Source organism: Eurypyga helias, unplaced genomic scaffold (genome assembly GCF_000690775.1).
Source record: "Eurypyga helias isolate BGI_N326 unplaced genomic scaffold, ASM69077v1 scaffold9049, whole genome shotgun sequence".
NCBI lineage: Eukaryota > Metazoa > Chordata > Aves > Eurypygiformes > Eurypygidae > Eurypyga > Eurypyga helias.
This window is the reverse complement of record NW_010273896.1, coordinates 10,353-30,033: the sequence shown is the minus strand read 5'-3', so window position 1 is coordinate 30,033 and position 19,681 is coordinate 10,353. Positions and strand designations below refer to the sequence as shown.

The 19,681-nt window shown below is 40.7% G+C and overlaps 1 protein-coding gene across 2 annotated transcripts in view; it reads right to left on the bottom strand.

Moving 5' to 3' along the window:
- Positions 1-19,103, bottom strand: part of TFDP2 (transcription factor Dp-2 (E2F dimerization partner 2)) — a 45,791-nt gene extending 26,688 nt beyond the window's left edge. For both annotated transcript variants that reach the window (XM_010159640.1, XM_010159641.1), the window contains exons 1-2: positions 19,089-19,103; positions 12,809-12,875 (exon numbers count right to left, since the gene is read on the bottom strand). In XM_010159640.1, coding sequence (XP_010157942.1) covers positions 12,809-12,875; positions 19,089-19,103 — 82 coding nt within the window. The remainder of the gene's footprint in view (positions 1-12,808; positions 12,876-19,088) is intronic.
- Positions 19,104-19,681: the final 578 nt, after the last annotated feature.

The following is a 19,681-nucleotide window of genomic DNA, read 5'->3' as shown; positions in this document are numbered from 1 at the left end:
TTTCTTCACAACAGCGCAGACACCAGCCCTCGCCACCGCCCTGCCCTGCCCTCTCCTTCCTCAGGAGTTGGCCAACATTCAGCTTCGCCCAGACGGTCCCAAGCTGACTCAGTGGTGTTAGACATCTCTGTTCCCCGGTCTCTTCTCACATAACCTGCTCTCCTCCACTGCCCGCTTTTCTCTTCTCACTTGATCCTGAATCATGGCCCTATGTCTTAGTACAGCTATGTTCTCCCATGAGATAACTGGAATATCATAAATTCAACAGTGTAACTGCTCTGTAATACAAAGCAGAAGCAACAATTGAGAGAAAAAGAATACTTGACAAAGGATCTTCTCTAGCTATATAGCACAGAAGTAGAAAAGATGTAGACATACGCCAAGTCTCACCTTTATAAAAAATGAACAGAGATACGACAAACATTTACATTTTGAGACAAAGGTGTTCTAAGGTTCTGTGTGAATTCCTCTGGCATCTGGAGTAACACTAATACTTAGTATTAATTTTCTAAAAAGAAGATCTGTACCCAAGAACATCTTTGGAAGAAGCTGGCTTCTTTGTTATTCAACAAGTTGAATAATTTACTCAGTCACCTAACTCACCTAGAAAAACCAAGTTATAAACCCTTGCAAACCCACCCCCTCAGTAAAACCTTGCTCTTTATGAAACACCTTTTGTGAGGTAGCGCCAGAGTGCATAAGACAACAGTTAACTCATGATTTATGGACACTGTGTCCACATTCTGAGCTCAAAACAGTTCTCTAAACTGGCCAGTTACTTGGCAACTTTACTTTTGCTACAGGTTTTTTTACCCAGGATCTGCTAAGCTGTGCTGTGTTCTCATACAAACCCAGCCTCCCCTCTCATTGCAGGCTGTCATCACTGACGTGCCTGTCACTTCCCAGTTCTGTCGTAGAAATTTTTCTCTTGTCTACTGCAGCTGAAACCTTTGCCCCCCTTTTCTCCAACATCAGCTCTCATGGTATTTCTACTTGTCCCTTTTCTTGCCAGGGAAAAGAAATTCATTACTTTCTCTGGTACCGAACACGTAAGGTCACAAGGCAAAGTGCAGTAAAATTATGAAATGTCAGCTTTTGCCTTACAGTTCTCTTACCCCAGGGCTACATCAGAGTCGTCCCCAGCAGCACTTCCTGGCTTGCGTGAGGGAGGCACTGCAATGTTGTATTTCACGACATGAGACCTGTCAGACCTACTGCACTGTGCTATTAGCGCTGCTGGTGTACAGTTCAGTGTACACATCTACCCACTGTCCCACCTCAATCGCTGACACATGGTTTCTTTCTTTCTCAACACGTGGCATGTAGATTGTAATCTATTTGCACTAGCAATAGTTTTTAACATCTGTATGTATGTGCATACACATATACACACACACGTACCTCCCCTCGCCCACACACGCGGACTCCCTGAAAACTGTAGCTTAAACCTCCAATGCCCATGACCAAAACGACTAGATTTACTGTAGCAGCCCTGGAAAAAACACTAATTAAGAGCTGCCACTGCACCATGCCTTCATTTACAAGGCTACCTAGATAAATGTCTATGGTCACCATTAGGGCAACTTTAGTAAAGACAAGGGTTGTTGAAATTACTTGATCTTATTTTTAAAAAGATGGTCACTTACATATGACATGCTTAAAAGTCTTTCTGGCTAGAGTTACTGTCAGTAAGAGATCTCCACCTTCTAATCCTCTTGTGCTTTAATTCCAGCCAGTAACTGAACACCACACAGCCACTCACTCACCCTACACAAATCCCCACTTGGCAGCAGAAGTGTCAAAATGATCATAAGAGTTGATCAAGTTTTCAAATAAATGTTTCCCTGCCCTTGTCCTTCGTTTTAGATTTCTTTATGGGCAAATAAATGTATGTGAACGTGTAGACTTTTACACACAGGTAGGATGGAAGGGGACCGGTTTCTTCTTGAGTGAGGACTCTCATCCACCATGGACAGAAAAAAAGAGCAACCAAATTTTTCACAATAAGAGGGCACTCTGCGTGTTTGTCAGCGATTACAAATCAATTACAAATAAAATATTTCCTCTCTCCCGTTTTGTTTGTTTGTTTTTAATCACCTCCCCCCTGCCAAAATAGTGTCATAGCCCAGACACTCACGTGACCTCAGCTGCTCCAAATACTGAGTAGTGGAAACACCACCTTCCCATCTCTCTTCACAGCAACCATGACAGTTGGCTCACCTGGTTGCTGCAAAAAGTTCAAGTTTTTCCAAACAGATCACACCAGCACCCCAACCTCAAGAGACATGTTTTGCAGTCCAAATTCCAAGAGCACCCCGTCCTGCCCGCAGCCCTTGCGCAGCAGCAGCCCAGGTCTGTGGGACACAGCTGCCACTGAAAGAGCTGGAGCTAGCCAGGACTGGTGCCAGCACAATAAAGCCATGACCCCAAACCCAACTACAACCAGCTTAGAGAGCAGGCACTTGTTTGCTAAGATGGCTAGCTGTATTTTACACCACATTTTTGAGGTTAGGGTACATCTGTTTGCTGAAGAGCTAGTAATTTCTGAAGTTTGGAAGGACAGGCAGCATTACAAACCAGCAAGCATTAACAGGAACAATCTCTTCAAGTCTTACTTATAAAACAGCCTAGAAAAAGTAGAATGAGGAAGTAGATGTCACACTGTTTGTAGATCATCTAAAAAAATACTCAACAGATTTCTGTATTCAACTTAAAGCAGAAATATCACCAAACTAATTATACATACTTGATCATATAGCAGCTGTAAACATGATCAAATTCCAAGTCTTAAAAACACCAGTCACTTGGTGACAAAAAACAGAGGACACTGATTTATGTTTCACTGAAAACCAGCAGTGTGTATAGTGATAAGCTGAACCCAGTGAGACCCACCAGCCTCCTAGTCATAGCAATCTTACTGCATGGATGGAAAAGGTCAGCAGAGATGGATCCAACTAGAATGATTCGTATAATAATACTCAATTCTTATATAATGTTTCTGGTGGTAATTTTAAAGCACAAAGGAGATCAGTGTCCTGATTCCCATTTTACATATGGCAAACTGAGCACATGGGAAAGAAACCCACTTAAAACTTTCAGAAAGGCCTTAACTGCCATATTTATAAACCCACCACAAACTCAGCATGCTCATCACTGATGTAAATTCAAGACAAAAATCTGTTAGAGGAAATGTGTATGTTTCTCTTAGAACAAAAGTACTTTGCCTCTACGTAAATTATTTTTCCATCCCTTGGTCATCACTTCTCATGGAGGAAAGAACAGTGTTGCTATTCTTTCATGTTTAGAAAACCATGATCACTAAGTAACTATCATTTTTTATGGCATTTGCTAAATATTTTTACTTGCACACACAAAGAAGAATTCAGTTTAGATTACCTTCAGTTTCAAAGAGTTACAGACTAGTTATTCATATTTACGTAGAGGTATGCTCACATACACGCACTAACTGTCCCACAATGCTGACTTTAAATCATTATGTGGCGTCCTAGACAGCTTAACTTCACACAAACAACATGGACTCCTATACAAATATAAAGCTAAAGAGGTTTTAGTGATTTTTTTCCCCTCATATAACTAAATTTGTTAGGTCTGCAGCTTCGTTGCAAAGATAATCAGAAACAATGTCAACTGGAGAATCTGTAGTATCTGTCACAGCCAGTTTGAAGGAAAGCATAGCTGATGGGAAGCACAGACCAACCAGCTGGGGTCACACACAATGCATACGTCAACAGAAAAAGTCTTTGAATTTGTAGACAGAACACCAGGGAAGTGCTGGTAATTTGGATTTCATATTCAGAGCTCTGAAACAAAAGCCCACATTTTTTAAAAGTGTATTGAAGAACAGCCGTTTTAAACAATACAGCCTATGGCCTGATGGTAACAGACAGTAAAAAACCCAGTTCAGAGTTGTGAAATATTGAAAGCCCATTAGGGTATTTTGCAATAACACGTGATGTTTCCTCAGGCTCCTCTACACTAAACCATAAATTGATCTCCAAGATCAGGCCACGGTATCACAAAAACATACAGAAAAAATGAATGATGAACATGCTATTAACATGCATATATTTTCTTGTTACGTTTCTTCATTTGTTTATTGCACACACTTACTAGGCTATAAGCCTATCTTTAAAAATTCCATAGTCCGTAGAAGCACATACATATCTAGAAATAAAGAAATCAGAGAGATATGTAAAAAAGACAAAATAAAATGGGGCAGATGATATTCCAGTATACTTCAGCATTACACTGACCAGTACTTTTTCAGTCTTTTACTGTTCAATTTAAGACAAATTTATAGGTGTTAACAGTTGTATGAATCTCCAAGTACCAAGTGTAGGCCCACTGAAACCCAATTCTGTTGTCTAGGTCATTTTATTTTAGCAGATCTCTTCAGGCACACAATGAACTCTCAGTGTTCTTCAGGCCTCGAGCTGGAATACCCTAAGGCCCTGATCACATATTCAGCACACTGCTAGTAACATTAGTTTATGCAGACCGTATCAGCAGTGCTCATTCCTGCCCGCAAGCCAGCACAGCAACAGCTATTGCTATGGCTATGCAGTGACACTGCCTTCTTTGCCTTTGGCAAGGGGGAACAATGGTATTTTCCAGCTGAATCTGTTCCTGGGTCCGGCAAACTGCTCAGCCACCTACACGCCTATGCTGGCACTGAGCAAAGGACAATGTTTAAAAGCAGCTGTGAGGTGGCCAGAGCCACCTTAACTGGTACTGTTGCCACAGATGTCATCTTTCAAAGCAGGCAAATGATAACATCACAAGGAGAGGCAGAAAATGGTAAATGTGTTAAAAAAAAAAAAGACTAAAAGAGAGCTACCTGCCTTACTGCTTCCATTACAGTAGCATAGGCATAGGGCAGTCCTGTGCACTGAGAAGTTTCTAAAATGCCAGCCCTATCAGGACTTAGTAAAAATTAGGTACTGCATAAAAAAAGGACATGCTGAAACAAAGTTCATTGTGAAGTTGTATTAAAAATTAAGATTCCTATCCAAAGCAATCGGGATTGCAATTTGATCTGATTAAGGCATATTCCTTCATGGATCCTTCTGCAAGACTGGTGGTCTAGAGCTGGACTCCCTTTTCCCTCCGCAGCAATAAACAGACACCACCATGTAAATTCACGGAATTTAAGAATATAAAAATTCACAAAAAATATGTAGTCCTCAATACACGTTTTAAGTTGACAACCATATATGTCACTCATAGTCAACCAGTTTTAAACTGTTCCTTCTTTCTTCCACACCCTATAAACTATCAATGCAGTGTTCATAGATCAAAGTGGATCAGTGCCCAGTGACTTCACTGAGATACCTTTGGTACCTTCCAGTACCTGAAGGGGCTACAAGGAAGCTGGGGAGGACTTTTTACAAGGGCCTGTAGTGACAGGACAAGGGGTAATGGGTTTAAATTGAAAGTGGGGAGGTTTAGATTGGATATCAGGAAGGAATTCTTCCCGCAGAGGGTGGGGAGGCACTGGGACAGGTTGCCCAGAGAAGCTGTGGATACCCCATCCCTGGAAGTGTCCAAGGCCAGGCTGGATGAGGCTTGGAGCAACCTGGTCTAGTGGAAGGTGTCCCTGCCCATGGCAGGGGGGTTGGAACTGGATGGTCTTTAAGGTCCCTTCCAACCCAAACCATGCTGTGATTCTGTGATACAGATTCATTGGGTCAGCCAACAGATTTTGATTAGAAGGCAAGTAGAATGGTTAACCTGTGAAATAAACTCATTTTTTTATGTGCAAGAGTCTTCCAGATGAAAGATAACAAAATACAGTTTCAGTAACATTTATACATTTTTTTTACAGGCACATACAAATTTAGACTTCTTTAAATTTTCACGTCATTATCGATTGAAAATTAAGCTTGTGCTCCAGATGACTTCTCTGTGTATTAAATCGATGTGATTTACTTTTGGGAATATCTTGCAGGTCATGTATATCAAGTACTTTTAGAATAAGCTAACAGAATACTAAAACAAGACCTTGGAAACAGTGTAAGTAAAAATGAAACCTATAAAATACAAGTTAATCACTACTAGACTTTTTTCCAGTTATATATCACTTCTTCATTCCTACCAGCAGCTATGAGTTTGGAATGAAACATTGTTACAGGAGACATCTTGTTTTTTTCAGAAACAAATTCTAACTGGCAGTTTTCTGGCTCAAAGTCTGGTAAGAATATTTTTTTCCCCAAAACCAAGCCTTCCTGAGATTTCTACTGATTTTGCTTTTCTTTTTGTTGTAACTGTAACAATTCTCATCAAATTCCATCTTGTCAAGTTTATGAAAAACATCACTAAACCCCTCCCTGTCCCAACCTAAGCTATTCTTGGTAAAATCTGTATTTAACAAGCAAAGTCACAAGAATCTGCACACAGAATCACAGAATGATGCGGAGGCACCATCAGAGGTCATCTTGTTCAACCCTGCTGCTCAAGCAGGGTCAGCCACAACAGGCTGTCAAGGACCATGGCCAGCTTCCCATAATCTTCAAGGATGGAGACTCCACAACCTCTCTGGCCAATGGTCGGTCACCCCCACAGTAAAAAAATAAAGTGTTTCCTTATGTTAGAAAAAAAAAAATCCTGTATTTTAGTCTGTGCCCATCACCTCTGTTCCTGTCACTGGGCACCACTGAAAAAAGCCTGGCTCTGTCCTCTATGCACTGTCCCTTCAGGTATTTGTATACATTGCTAAGTCCTTCCCTGTGCCTTCCCTCCTCCAGACAGGACAGCCCCAGCTCTCGGCCCTTCCTCACACAAGACATGCTCCAGCCCCCTCACGATGCTAACAGCCCTTGGCTGGACCCTCGCCACTGTCTGTCTCTTGCACTGGGAGCCCATAACTGCACCCAGCACTCCACGTGTGGCCACACCAGGGCTGTGAGGAGGGGAAGAGTCATCTCCCCAGCCTGCTGGCAACACTCCTCCCCACACAGCCCAGCACACCCTTAGCCCTCCTCAAGGCAGGGGCCCATTGCTGGCTCCCCACCAGCACCCCCAGGTCCCTCAGCTGGTCAGTCCCAGGCTGTAACTGGGGCAGGGGGCACTGCCTCCCACCATGCCTTTCTGCAGCTACCAAGGCCCGGCTGGCAGCACACCTCTCCCCACGCGCAGTCTGGCCATTTCAAGCACAGGTTTCCTACAATACTGTAGGACCTTCCCACTCCTGCTCCCCGGCTCAGTCAGGAGCTCGCTTTCTGAACTCCCCCCGCCTCACCACTGCCTCTCGTCAGAGCACACACCCCAGCACGCCCACAAAGTGCCCCCGGTCTAAGGTTAAACTAGGGAAGCCAGAGAATGGGGGTTCGGGGTGGGGGACGGTGGTCCCCAACCGCCGTTGTTACCCGGGGCATCGTGTGCCAAGCCAGCCCACGCAAAGCACGGGTGGGCGCCCCTGGGGCATGCGCAGGGCGGCTGCGCAGTAGCCGTGCCGGCAGAACATGGGGCGGCCTCCCACCTGCCTTGCCAAAGGCTCTCCACTTCCAGCTGCGTGGACGTCAGTGTTGGCATTCACGCCATACTCCTGAATTCAAACAGCTTCAACTCAGCCAGCCCCGCGCTGCAGTGCGGCCTCGGCAGTGGCGCCTACAAATTCCAGGAGTTTGAAAACGCTTTGCTCAGGCTAGGGAGTCTAAAAGGAAGAAACCTCACCATCTCACGCGTGCCAATCAAGGCACAGACCCCACAGCAGCCAGTACTGGTTTGCATTAAGGACAGGGTACTTTGCCAGGGTAGCCACTGCAGTGAGAGGCAGATGAGGGTGGGCGGCCAGTGAGGTGGGCAGCTCCTCTGCCCCGGCCCACCACACCTCGGCTTGCTCTGCAGAACTGCAGAGATCAAGCACAAACCTTTTAAATCTGCAGTTGCTTTCAAATTTAGAGTTCTCTATCTGGTTCTGTTCAAAGGAATCTTAAGGACATGCTGCCCCTTTATTTGTCACCACACAAGGTAACAACTCACTCGGGTGGGCTGAATCAGAGCACTCACCGGATGGCACCACATCTCACTGAATTTACAGCCGAGAAGCAGCGTTTTCTCTGACTCCTAAAATTATTTTGTTAGTAATATCTGACTGCAAAACCTTGTTCTTATTACAGGGCTTCACACCTAGGCAACTCCAACACTCAGCAGATGAGGTAGCAATCGGACTAACTCAACTAGCAGAGACCTCGAGGCCGCAGACATGGACGTGGATGTACAGAGGGCAGGCAAGGGGGCCTCATGGGACAAGCGACCAAGTGGTGACACCGATGTGCCCTCTGCTTGGGACCAGTGGGAGAAGATTTGATTTTCAGCTCAAGCTTTAGTCTCTACCGAGGAACAATTTATTATTTAATCAGAAAGAGGAGAGGATCAGCACACCAACAACTGGTATATACTTTATGATTCAAACAATCTTATCACTGATATATTAGTATTTTGCTATGGCCCTGCAACAATGTTCAAAATGCTTCTGTCAATCTTTTCCCCTGAAAAAGTAAGCTGTTAGTCACAAAAAGAAAAATCAAAATGCAGGAAGAAATGCTATATATAAGAAGTCCTATCCTGAAGGACATGACTCAAGATTCCCATTTCAGAATTACAATGTTGGAACTCCTTATTCTCTGATTTGTAGGATTCACAGACAAGATACGAGTCAGGTTTTATAAACAAGACACAGCCTCCCAACTGTCTTCTTTGCTCTCTCAAGACAATAATAATTCTCATATTTAAGAGAAATCACCCAACACAGATGTCTGCTGCAACATTACCATAACAGGATGATCCAGTTAGGCCATTTTTATACTACATATGAGCAAGATTACAAAACTGCAAGTGATTAACTTATTGACTGGGAATGGCTCTCAGGTTATATTTTAAATTCTACTGGTTACACACACAACTTTTCAACATGAACTCTACAGTATGTCTGATTTAAATTCATTCACAGCTTAAAATAACCACCCAAAATCCGTAACTGAACTGTCATTATCCAACTCATTCACAAACCTAACTATATCCTGTTCAAGAACTAACTTGAACTATAATACTTAAAAATTTTAACAGAATGGGCCAACTCCATAGACATCTTCCCACTTAAACCAGGATTTTGCCTTAATAACAGAGTACTCTAGTTGTTGCCAATTAACTTCATTAGGCACCAAAGTTCTGACTACAGTATGTCAGTCTTGTTAATATTGAGCATACCAGGAATTTCTCATTTCTCCTGACGGGAACAATCCATAATAGAGCACTAGAAGAATACCTAACACATACATACAGCCCTATCCCCAAGGCTAAGAACAGCAATAATCATCTCTCTTCTCCAAAACATAAGAGGAGGCATCCCTTTTGCATTGAGTAACCCAAGAGTATTCACTGAAGAGTAAGAACCAGGGCCAATTTTTTCATTTCTCTGGAAATTATTAAAATGCAGGTCTCCCACAAGATTCATTTGAATCACTAGTCTGCCAGGTACTTTCAGATAAGGAAATGGAGCACAGTCAGCCCAGCTTGCCATAGCTGAACCATTTTGACTCTAACAGTAAGAATCTACTGCATCCAAGACCGAGTGAAAACGTGAGCAAAATCAGCTTTCAGAAAGGAGATATCCAGACTGTGCTGTGCGGACTACTTATATTGCCCAATAACCATCCTTGTAACAAGTGGCCCCTGGCATTAGGCCATTAGTGAACAGCATGTGGCATTCCCTCTCAGACCCAACAAGTATTCATTTCAAGCAGAGGAAACAAGCTCCAAATGGAAATCCTTTAGGCAAAAGAGCCTGTTACCTATGAGTTAAGGCATTTTTCACAAATGCAGGAAAGTGAACTGTTGAATGGGAATTGTTCACTAAAAGTGAACAACATTCTGAGCTAATGCTCTGCTGAGCACTGTGATGTTTCTTCTAGGCACATGTAGAATGAGGCAGTATGTTTTTTTTAATGAGGATTACAGATTTGGATGTATGTGCCTTGATTCTGCAATCATCACATTTAAAACAAATTCCTTAGGAAATCTGTATTGAGTTTAGATACAGTAGGTACTAGAAGTGTTTCTTTTATCCCAGACATCATCTATACAAGGAATAAAAAAATACTGGAAATATTTTAAAAAGCTTGAATCAAAAAAAGCTACAGCAAACACAGGAAACAAGCAAGCTGTAAGAAAACTGAACCCCCAAATAAACCAAACCACCTGTAAACCTATTTAGGAACAGTAATTCAGATTTAAAAATCTGCAGAAGTGGCACAGCAGTACTTTAAGACTTAAGAGATTATATTGCAATACCTAAGCAGTCTGTGGTGAGCATTAGCGTCTCCTGTAGCAAAATAAACCTGGAAAATATCCAGCGGTTGTGTGTGGACACTACAGGTCATGGAAAGAAAGATAAATGGAGCCAAACATCCACTGGAACTGCAGCAACAGAGTAATTGCTTCAGATGGTTCAGGATAAAAAAAGATTTTGAAAATTAAGCCTCCGAACAGAAAAAATGCAGAGAAAGTAATTTTAGAGCACAAAGTTGAAGTGAGCTATTGTGATTACGCATTTTTAGTGTGAAAAGCCAGAAAACTTCCCTTATGCAAGTCAATCTAGTGGTGCCAATGCTACAGAATGAGACTGCAGCTATGAGTAGAGAAAAAGCACTAGCTGATTTGGTAAGTGTTTCAAGACACTATCCCGAAGTCTGAAACAGCGTCAAGATCAAGGCTGCAGTCTACTATTATTAGGCAAAGTGGTAGAGCAGTGGGTTTACCTAGAACAGTCCAGCATTTTTCAAAATGAAATGCAGTAAAACCAGGATTACACAATAGAGTTCATAGTAAAATAAAAATCAGAGTTCATTAAAAAAGACGACAGAATTTGCAAGGAATTTTCTGGGTGCTCATGGCTCAGCATTGGAATCTGAAAAGTGTTCCTTTAATGCGACATTGGTACTGAACTAGTATGCTTGCGCTAGAGGCAAATAACAAGTAAACACGCACTACAAATAATTATCTTTCTGGAAAGAAAAAAAAAATCCAACTTCTCTAAACATAAATTTGCAGTACTTGAAATCTGATGCTTTCAAGAAGATCCTTATTTGAGCAAATGGCCTCTCTTGCTCTTGAGCTTATAAATCCATCATGCTTCAGCTAAGAACACTCTGAAGGCATGTTATGAACAGGCCCAGATATGCAGCAATAAAATTGCATTTATTTTTACCGTAGCAAATGAGTTAATTTAAATAACTGATAAAACAATAAAAACTGTGTTAACTGAGAAGTTCACAAAGCCCTATTAATACAGTAGATCTGAATGCCTGTTTGAAGTTTCTTCCCGCCTCAATTTCCAGAGTCCAACAGAGGACGCGCCAGAAGAAGGAAGTAACGGATACTTCAGAGTGAAAGGAAGAGACAACTAAGATACTGGCGTACAAGTTTTTCCAGCTTTTATGGAATATTTTATTCTCCAAGCCAGCATGAACAAGATCTTATTTCTCAACAGAGATATCAGTGATTTTTAATTATACCTCAACAAAGAAACCCAAACCAAAACAAAAAAAATCATTAGAGCGTAACAGTTTAGAAAGTATAGAAGAATGGAGGTAAATGCTGCATCTACCACCCCTAAAGCAGAATCTGATAAAGACTGGGATCAGGATGGCTGAGCTATTACTATTAACAATAATGTCCCATACTTTATTAACTTAATCAATTCAGTTATTCTCTGAACAAATCAACTGCTTGTCTCAAAGAAATTATTTGAAAATGTTGCGCTTACTTTAATATTTTTCCTTAGTATCATGAAACACGAAGGGCAATAATCTCACCAGTGTGCAATAAATTAATTCTTAAAGGCCTAAAGCAAGTTTGTAATGTTCTGCATAGTTCAGAAAACCAGGAAGGTAACAGTAGCTCTACACATTTGCTGTTTAGACTCTTTCATTTTGTCAGACTCTAATGTCTGATGCACCTGAACTGTCGTGTTCGATCTTAGAACGGTTTGGGTTGGAAGGGACCTTAAAGACCATCCAGTTCCAACCCCCCTGCCATGGGCAGGGACACCTTCCACTAGACCAGGTTTCTTCAAGCCTCAGCTTTGTGATGAGACAAAACTCATTATTTCAGCTAGTACACGCATTTGCTTACTGCAGTGGATAACAGCAAACCAGTATTTACTCAGAAAAGTTGATCACACCATTTCCTGAACTGTAAATCCTCATGTTTTCGTTACTGAGAAAGGGTTGCAGCTTTATTTTACTGGAATCCTATAGCTGTTCTGACTGCCAACACACTGTTTTAGAGTCAAAAGTGATTAATCTAGAAATGCTGAGATGAAACAGGATAGGACAAAAATATAATTATTATTGTAAATTGTCCATAACACTTAGAGAAGTACCACAAAATATCACTGACCATGAAATCATGCTTAACCTTTTCTCTGATTTGGACTACATGAGAGTCTGGTAACTTTAAGGTTGGGGTGGAAATCAGAAAATTCAGCACACTATTCACCATCAAGACAAGGGAAAAAAAAATGGTTTCTTTTACCACCTAATTATTTTTACTACACTCTCTTTTCTTCTTTGAAAACCTGAAGGTCAGCAACACTTGCACGTGAGTAACAAAACATTTATCAGTGTGGATGTATGAAATACATTTCGAACACTTAAATTCCGAGTCGCCCAAAACTGAACCAACCACATAGAGTGAAATCAGCAGTAATGCTAATTTAGTAAATATTAGAGAGAAATAAGTGTTAATGTATGCTTCTTTTCTATGTATACAAGTAGAATTCTCTTACCTTTTGTTGGACTCTGGTTCTGATCTATAAATCCTTTCAAGTCTCCATTTGTGGAAGTCACACCAACCTGAACAAAATATTTTTTGTTATCATATCTTAAAATATGATAAACCATTCTATGTTTTCTAGTATGCAACTAACAGTCTTATGAAAGTAATCTGCTCTGCATTTCTGAAACATCTTGATCCTATGGATAGTTGAGTCTAACAGGAGCATGAGATTCAAAGCAAAGGATCCAAGACATTTACTGTGTATATATAAAGACAAACTCTAATTAACTTCTTACCCCCCAAAAAAGCCCTAAACATTCTGATATTGTGCTATACATGACCCAAGCAACACATTCTGACTATTACGGTGTAAGTTACTGTCCCCTCCAAACAGAGCAGCTGCCACCAGTAACACAACAGAATCTGCCTGGTGTCCAGTATTCTCAGTACTACGCTATACAATCTATAGGTCTGAGGAGATGTGCCTATTGATGCATTTTAAATACATACCCTAGTCTTCAGAGATAAACTGGTTTACCCTGATGGTAAATTACTGGAGAGACGGAGAACTTAAATCATACAGAGAACAGTGTACCTCAGATTTTGGCATGTACACAAGGTATAGAAAGGTAAAGTTTGTATAGAAAACCAGAAAATCACTTTTCCTGGATGAGGGAGAGAAGAGATGGAAAGTCCCTCAGGTCCCAGCTAACAAGGGATGGGCCCAGCAACAGCTAGGAATGATAAGGCATTCTAGAGTTCCACAGCATTATGCTTGCACCACCTTAGTAACCCCTGTTCAACAAAGCATTCCAAGGCAAAAGCCATGATAAACACTGAGGGATTGAGCTCTGTTGGAGCAGTAGGCAATTAAACTAAATACTACAAAATCTCTTTCTAAATATTATAAAATTTGAGTAGTTATGTGAATAATTGGGACAAAGGGTCCAGATATCAAAGTTAAGAAAAACTAATCATAACCAAGGATCAAATATTTCCTTTAATTTACTGATGTATGTAGTAATAATGGAACATACGCTAGGGCCGCTCACAGGATTTTAAGCATCTCAAATTAGATAATAATTTGACTGCAGGCAAATTAAATGGTAGGAACATAACTCTAAAATAAACTACACAATAACAAAAAGTATGTATTACAAGCATTCAAGCGCTGGGTTCCACTACAGAACTCGTATTCGGCAAGTAGTTTTTGAAGGGGAAAATATGCACACAGTGATGCGACAGACTCCTGAAACTACTTCTATGAAGATTTTTTCACCATCAGGAGCACCGTACAAACTTTAACTGCAGCTGCACTGCCCTGATCGTCAAATACTGCCTGAATGAGCTGAGTTCCTTGCTGCTAGGAACAAGTCCGTAGAGATGCTCGAAATAGTTAACCAATTGATCGCAAACGTTGTCTGAATCAGATGTGCTCTTTGATCACACCCAACTAGAGAGATGGTCATTTACTATTTCTAAGGGGCAACCAAGTGCTTTGGGTGTTGTAGACTACAGTATCGCCAGAAGGTGCTCGTGAAACACACAGAACCTGTCCCATTTTCGCCTCTGTTTTCCCTTTTGCCCCGCAGGTTGCAGCGGTGTAGAGGCAAGGCACAGGGCTGGGGGAGCGCCTGGATTTGAGCACGGGAAAGAGGAGGAAGACATGAAAACAAATGCAGAAAGTCTCCTATTGTATTTTGGTAGCAGGTCCATATGGAAAACAGCAGTGTTCTAGTATCCTTCCCCCCCGGTGCCTAGGTGGCAAGGAAAGCTCATGTGTAAGAGGTCACTGTGATTCCTTACGCTGGAAATGCATTCCTGAGGAGATCTTTAAAACAGAGCTCGGAAAGGTTACGAAACTGGGTAGTATATAGCATTGAAAAAGCATTACAACTGCAAAGCCAAGATGAAGAGGCAGGACTCTTGGATCCTACTACTGCTGCATTTGCATAATAAAGAACAGTATCAGCTTCTCCCTAGGATCCCTACTTCTGCAAGGAAGAGAACAGCATAAATCGGAGAGAATTTTAATCCAGAGAAGGAACAGGGATAAGTATCAACTGATATATGTAAGGGCCTTAACTCGTTCCAAGAGAAAGTGTAAGAATTGCGATTCCCAGGACCATCTTCAAAAGGCAGCACTGCAATTTGTTCACAACTGAACATTCAGCTCTCGATTTACCACTCTACACTTCCCTATTGGTTCATATCGGGGCTTCAGTGAAACACCGAAGATGATATATGTAAGCACTGTTAGCCCAAGATGGCTCTCCAGACATTATGAAAATTTTAACATTTACACTCAATTCCATGAAAGTTTTAGATTATTTAACTGGTTCAATATTTAAGGAAATGTAAAAAAAGTACTTGCGTTCTATTTTTTGTGTATCTTGTACTTCAGTGATCTAAGTCATATAAAATTAACAGCAGAATTTTAGTTTGCCTAGAAGTATGTATTTTCATGACAATGGTCCTAGTAACACTTTTCTAAAGAGCATCCAATGAACAGGAGCACTTCTCTCATTATATTTTTTGTATCTAAGTTTAGAAGAGCTTGAAAACAAACTTGAATTTCATGAGCAGTTAAATGAGAAGTGTGGCAGATCTGAAAGAACTTGTTTCTCTTGCAGAAGAATTATCATAACTAAGCCCTCAGAAGAAGCAACGTGTGATACAATATTACAATACTGCAGTGGAATGAGAACTTTATAGTGTTCCATTTTGATGTCAGAGAGGCCCCAGGACATGTTGTTATCTGTAAACTATACCATCCACTGCTTTTGGGTATCTTGTCATTTTACCACTCCTAAGCTGAAACCAGCAAATGCTTCCATAGGTATAATTTAGTATTTTTTGTATGGCTTGCATAACATTTCTGCTTTATAGCACTGCCCCAAAGCTTCTGGATTACTGGATATGGTGGGAGCTGGATTCCTGCTTCTGTCCATCTGCAGCAAGATGAATTCAGCCATGAAGTAAGCACTTGGCACGCAGGCCTTTGCATCCTATTAAATATTTTCATCAAGAGTTTTCCCCTTTCCTAACAGCTGACTAGAAGTTTCCAAATGGGGTAAGGGGAAAGAAACAAAAGAATCACAAGCAGTGTCTTGGGTGGGACAAACTGTCACAATCTGCTTTTGTAGCTTATCAGCCTTCTCCACTGCTTGACATACTTCTCAGGTAGCAAGTCTCTGCCTGCAATCCTTCCCTTTTCTTACAGAAATTAACTTTCCCAGAAATTAACTTTTTTTTTTTTTTTGTTCTCTCTGCCCTGTGCAGAGTTTCCTGCGTAAGACAGGTGCTTCTTTAAGGTGCTCCTGACCAACTTCAGCAGTTGAACTCTGTCTTCCATACTGACATGTGAAAGGAGAACTGTTGTAGCCATTTATCTGACATCATCTGTGACAAGACCACCACCCTCTGAGAAGCAGTGACAACTTTACAACATCAAGACTAACAGACTTATTCAAATAAGTCATATTACCTCTTTTAAGTCATATTACCTATTTTGTCCTAAAAAGTACTCATGAACCATTTTTTCCCCCATTTCTCAATACTGTTTTGGTGCCTTCTTACCTGAAGGACAGATGGGAATTGAAATACAGAACAGGCAAGAAAAACAGACTTTGTGACATAAGCAAAGAATGAAATAACCCATTAAGAGAGGGCAATTTAAATTACATCAGGGTACAATGTATACAGTAAGCATGTAAACATCTAATTTTCACGAAAATTAATAACTTTTTTCCAACATCTTATTATTCATAGCTGTTTTGGTTGGATTTGTTTTCTAAGGCCTGTCAAACTACCCATTAGCAATGTTCCACAATCAAATACTACAGACAGTGTCCTGCATTTAGAGAAAGTGAGCAGTGAACCCAGTCTTGATAATTCTCCCACCACGTACTCAAAAAGTTAGCATGGAAAAGCAGTGACAGGGAACGTTATTTACCTTACTTACACATTCAATCCATGGAAATGTTTTGCCATGTGCCTGAAGCACAAATTTCCTCTGAGATAAGCTTGCTCAACACAGCTTACGCACGTGAGACGCAAAGGCATTTTAGCCTAAACTCACTGCGCTTTGTTCCTAACGCCTCGCAAGTACACGAACATCCCTAGACTACTGTGTGCCAGTTGAGGGGTAGGGACTTCAGAACACAGAGGTGACAACTTCTTGGTGTACATGTTTCATGAAAGATATGTGCCCTTCGAGAGATTCCCAGAAGATCTCCAAATCCCAGTACTGTAAAATTCCCTTTCCTTGATGCTTCAACAGAAAGAAAAAAGATGGAAATACTTCTGCAGAGCTCCCTCCCTCAACTCACTCTGCAGATCATTAAAATATTTCAGACAGTCTAACAAGCACTAACCTTACATCTGAAACAGGTTTCAGGCTGCAGAAACCTGTAGATATATACTAAATCCCACAACTCCGCATATTCAGAAGCATCCCTGGGCCTTCTAACAGCAATAGAAACACTAGGGCTGAAACGATTGGCCTGAGTGTGCAGTTCTGAGTGACTAAGGTTGGGCTTTCCTAAAGAAGTGCTATAAGTAAGTATAGAAAGTATATGACAAAGTATGTTTAGTAAGTATATGACCATCCTTGTTTTTACACATTTATTTTGCAACTCTTTTACAGATATACTTAACAAACATGGAAACTGAGTTCTGCTTCCACCTGCATCACAGTAACTGATTTTTTAAAAATAAACCCCATAAACATTAGCTAGATAACTACGTTTACATAGTTTAACATGCAAAATTTCAAAGCATGCATGCCAATAAAATATTTATTTTATAAAATAATGATAGCCTTGCATTAAATGTTTCTATACTCAGTACAAGAGTAGGTTGCCCAGACTGAAGGTCATGTGTCTGTCCTTGGAGGTTTTCAAAACACAAAGCGCTGAGCGGTCCTGAACAAAGCACCACACAACTCCGAATTCAAGTGGCAAAGAGCTTTAAGCAAAGCACCAGAGTAGATGGCCTCCTGAGATCCCTTCCAACCTGTGTCACTCTGTGACTCTATCACACAACACCCACGGATTTTATCGGCATCAGTATTTATCCTTTGACTGCATGGAATAAAAGGTCAAACCCATAAAGATTTGCATTTGTGCAGCTGTTCCACATACATCAGTAGAATTACCTATTTATACTGCAGCTGAATATGGCCTCTGAAGTAAGTCAGTCAAAGGGCTTTGCATATTCACATCAACTTATTTTCTGGCTTAGTCAGCTTGAATCAAACATAAGATATCTGAAAGCCTTACCTGGAACTACACACCAAATAAACCATTAATAAAACAAACAGAAAAGAAATTTCCAAGACTTGAGAATTACTTTAACCCAACTATGCCCATGGCATTAATCTAACCAAATACGCACAAAAGCTTTTGCAGTTACTGAACAGAGCACCATCCTAGGGTTACCTGCACTTTTATTTTGGGTTACTTCTTTAGTCATGTTGGTTCCTGAGCCTGTTCAGATTTAATCAGACTGCAGGATGCCCTGTCAAAGGCAGTCAACAGGTAAACTGCCCAGGGCCTAAGGTCATACTGAACTCACCACCAACCTTAATCAGAACTGTTCTCCACACAAACTGTGTACCGCAGGAAACACAGCTCATTAGGCAGAAAATTAACATCAGGGTGTTAGACATTTCATAAGCTTCACCAGAACTCAGGACAGGGGAGTCAAATACAGAGCCTCTAGACACACACTACAGGCTTGTTAATGTGGCAGACGAACAAAAAGGAAGGCCCTCAGCCTTCCAGAAATGAAGAGTGTACTGGCATTAGTAAAGAAATATGTTGGTTTTCTGTTCTTTCTTCAGTTTAGAGACTCAGACTCAGCAGAAGGATTTTACTCTGGTGCATAGGTGAGACACTCTCAACAAAATGAGCAGCTCTCTGGTAAGTTTGGAGCAATATCAGAAGACACACAGGATTTCTTGAGTTGGAAGGGACTCATAAGGATCAGTAAGGAAATAACACAAAGCATTGTTCCAGTAAACAACTTAACATAAAGCTGAGTAAATTCCACATCCTTAAAGAGTTTCTAATCAGTTTAAAATTATCAAAATACTGGAGAAGATGATGGGGTATACCTCTGTGGTATACAAAAATCAGACAATTTTTGTATTTGAAGGTCTTTGTGTTTGATTTCTTGTATGGATAACTACCAGAAATCAAACAAAAAGACCTTCAAATTCTGAAAGCTGGAAGAGACTGGCAGTATGCCAATATAAAAAATAATACATGTTGTAGAATTATACTTACATTTTTTGCCGTCATGTCAGACAATATTGCTTTATATTCTGTAAAACCATAAGATATCCCTTTTCATCTTCACAGAATCTTTAAAATGAACATCCTGTAAGAAAGTTAATAAAATATCTTAGTTAAAATGTATTTTCAGTTACCTCTCTAGCTGAAAGCCTGCATCTCCAGAGGACAGATACTTTTTTTTATACTCACAATAGTCAGGTTCTACAGGGACACTAGAAATGTGCAGTGGTACTTAGAATAGGCAGACATGTAATCTTACATACAAATGCCCACCTTACATAGAGGCCTAACCATATTAATGTGCTAGCAAAGTGTGTCATACCAGTACTAAAGTCTTGTAATTAAAACCATGCAATCATTTGTATCTAATGCAGATTGACTCTAAAAACTGGAAATGAATCAATTCTCTCCATCCCATTAGCCTCCAACAAAAGAGAAAGTTTCTAATTCCATCACTGCAAACATCCAAGGATCTTGGTAAAAAAAAGGAAATAGTATGAACCATAGAACTGTAGAAGGGTTTGAGCTGAAGGGACCTTGAAAATAATGTAGTTCCAACCTCCTCATCCAGCCTGGCCTTGGAC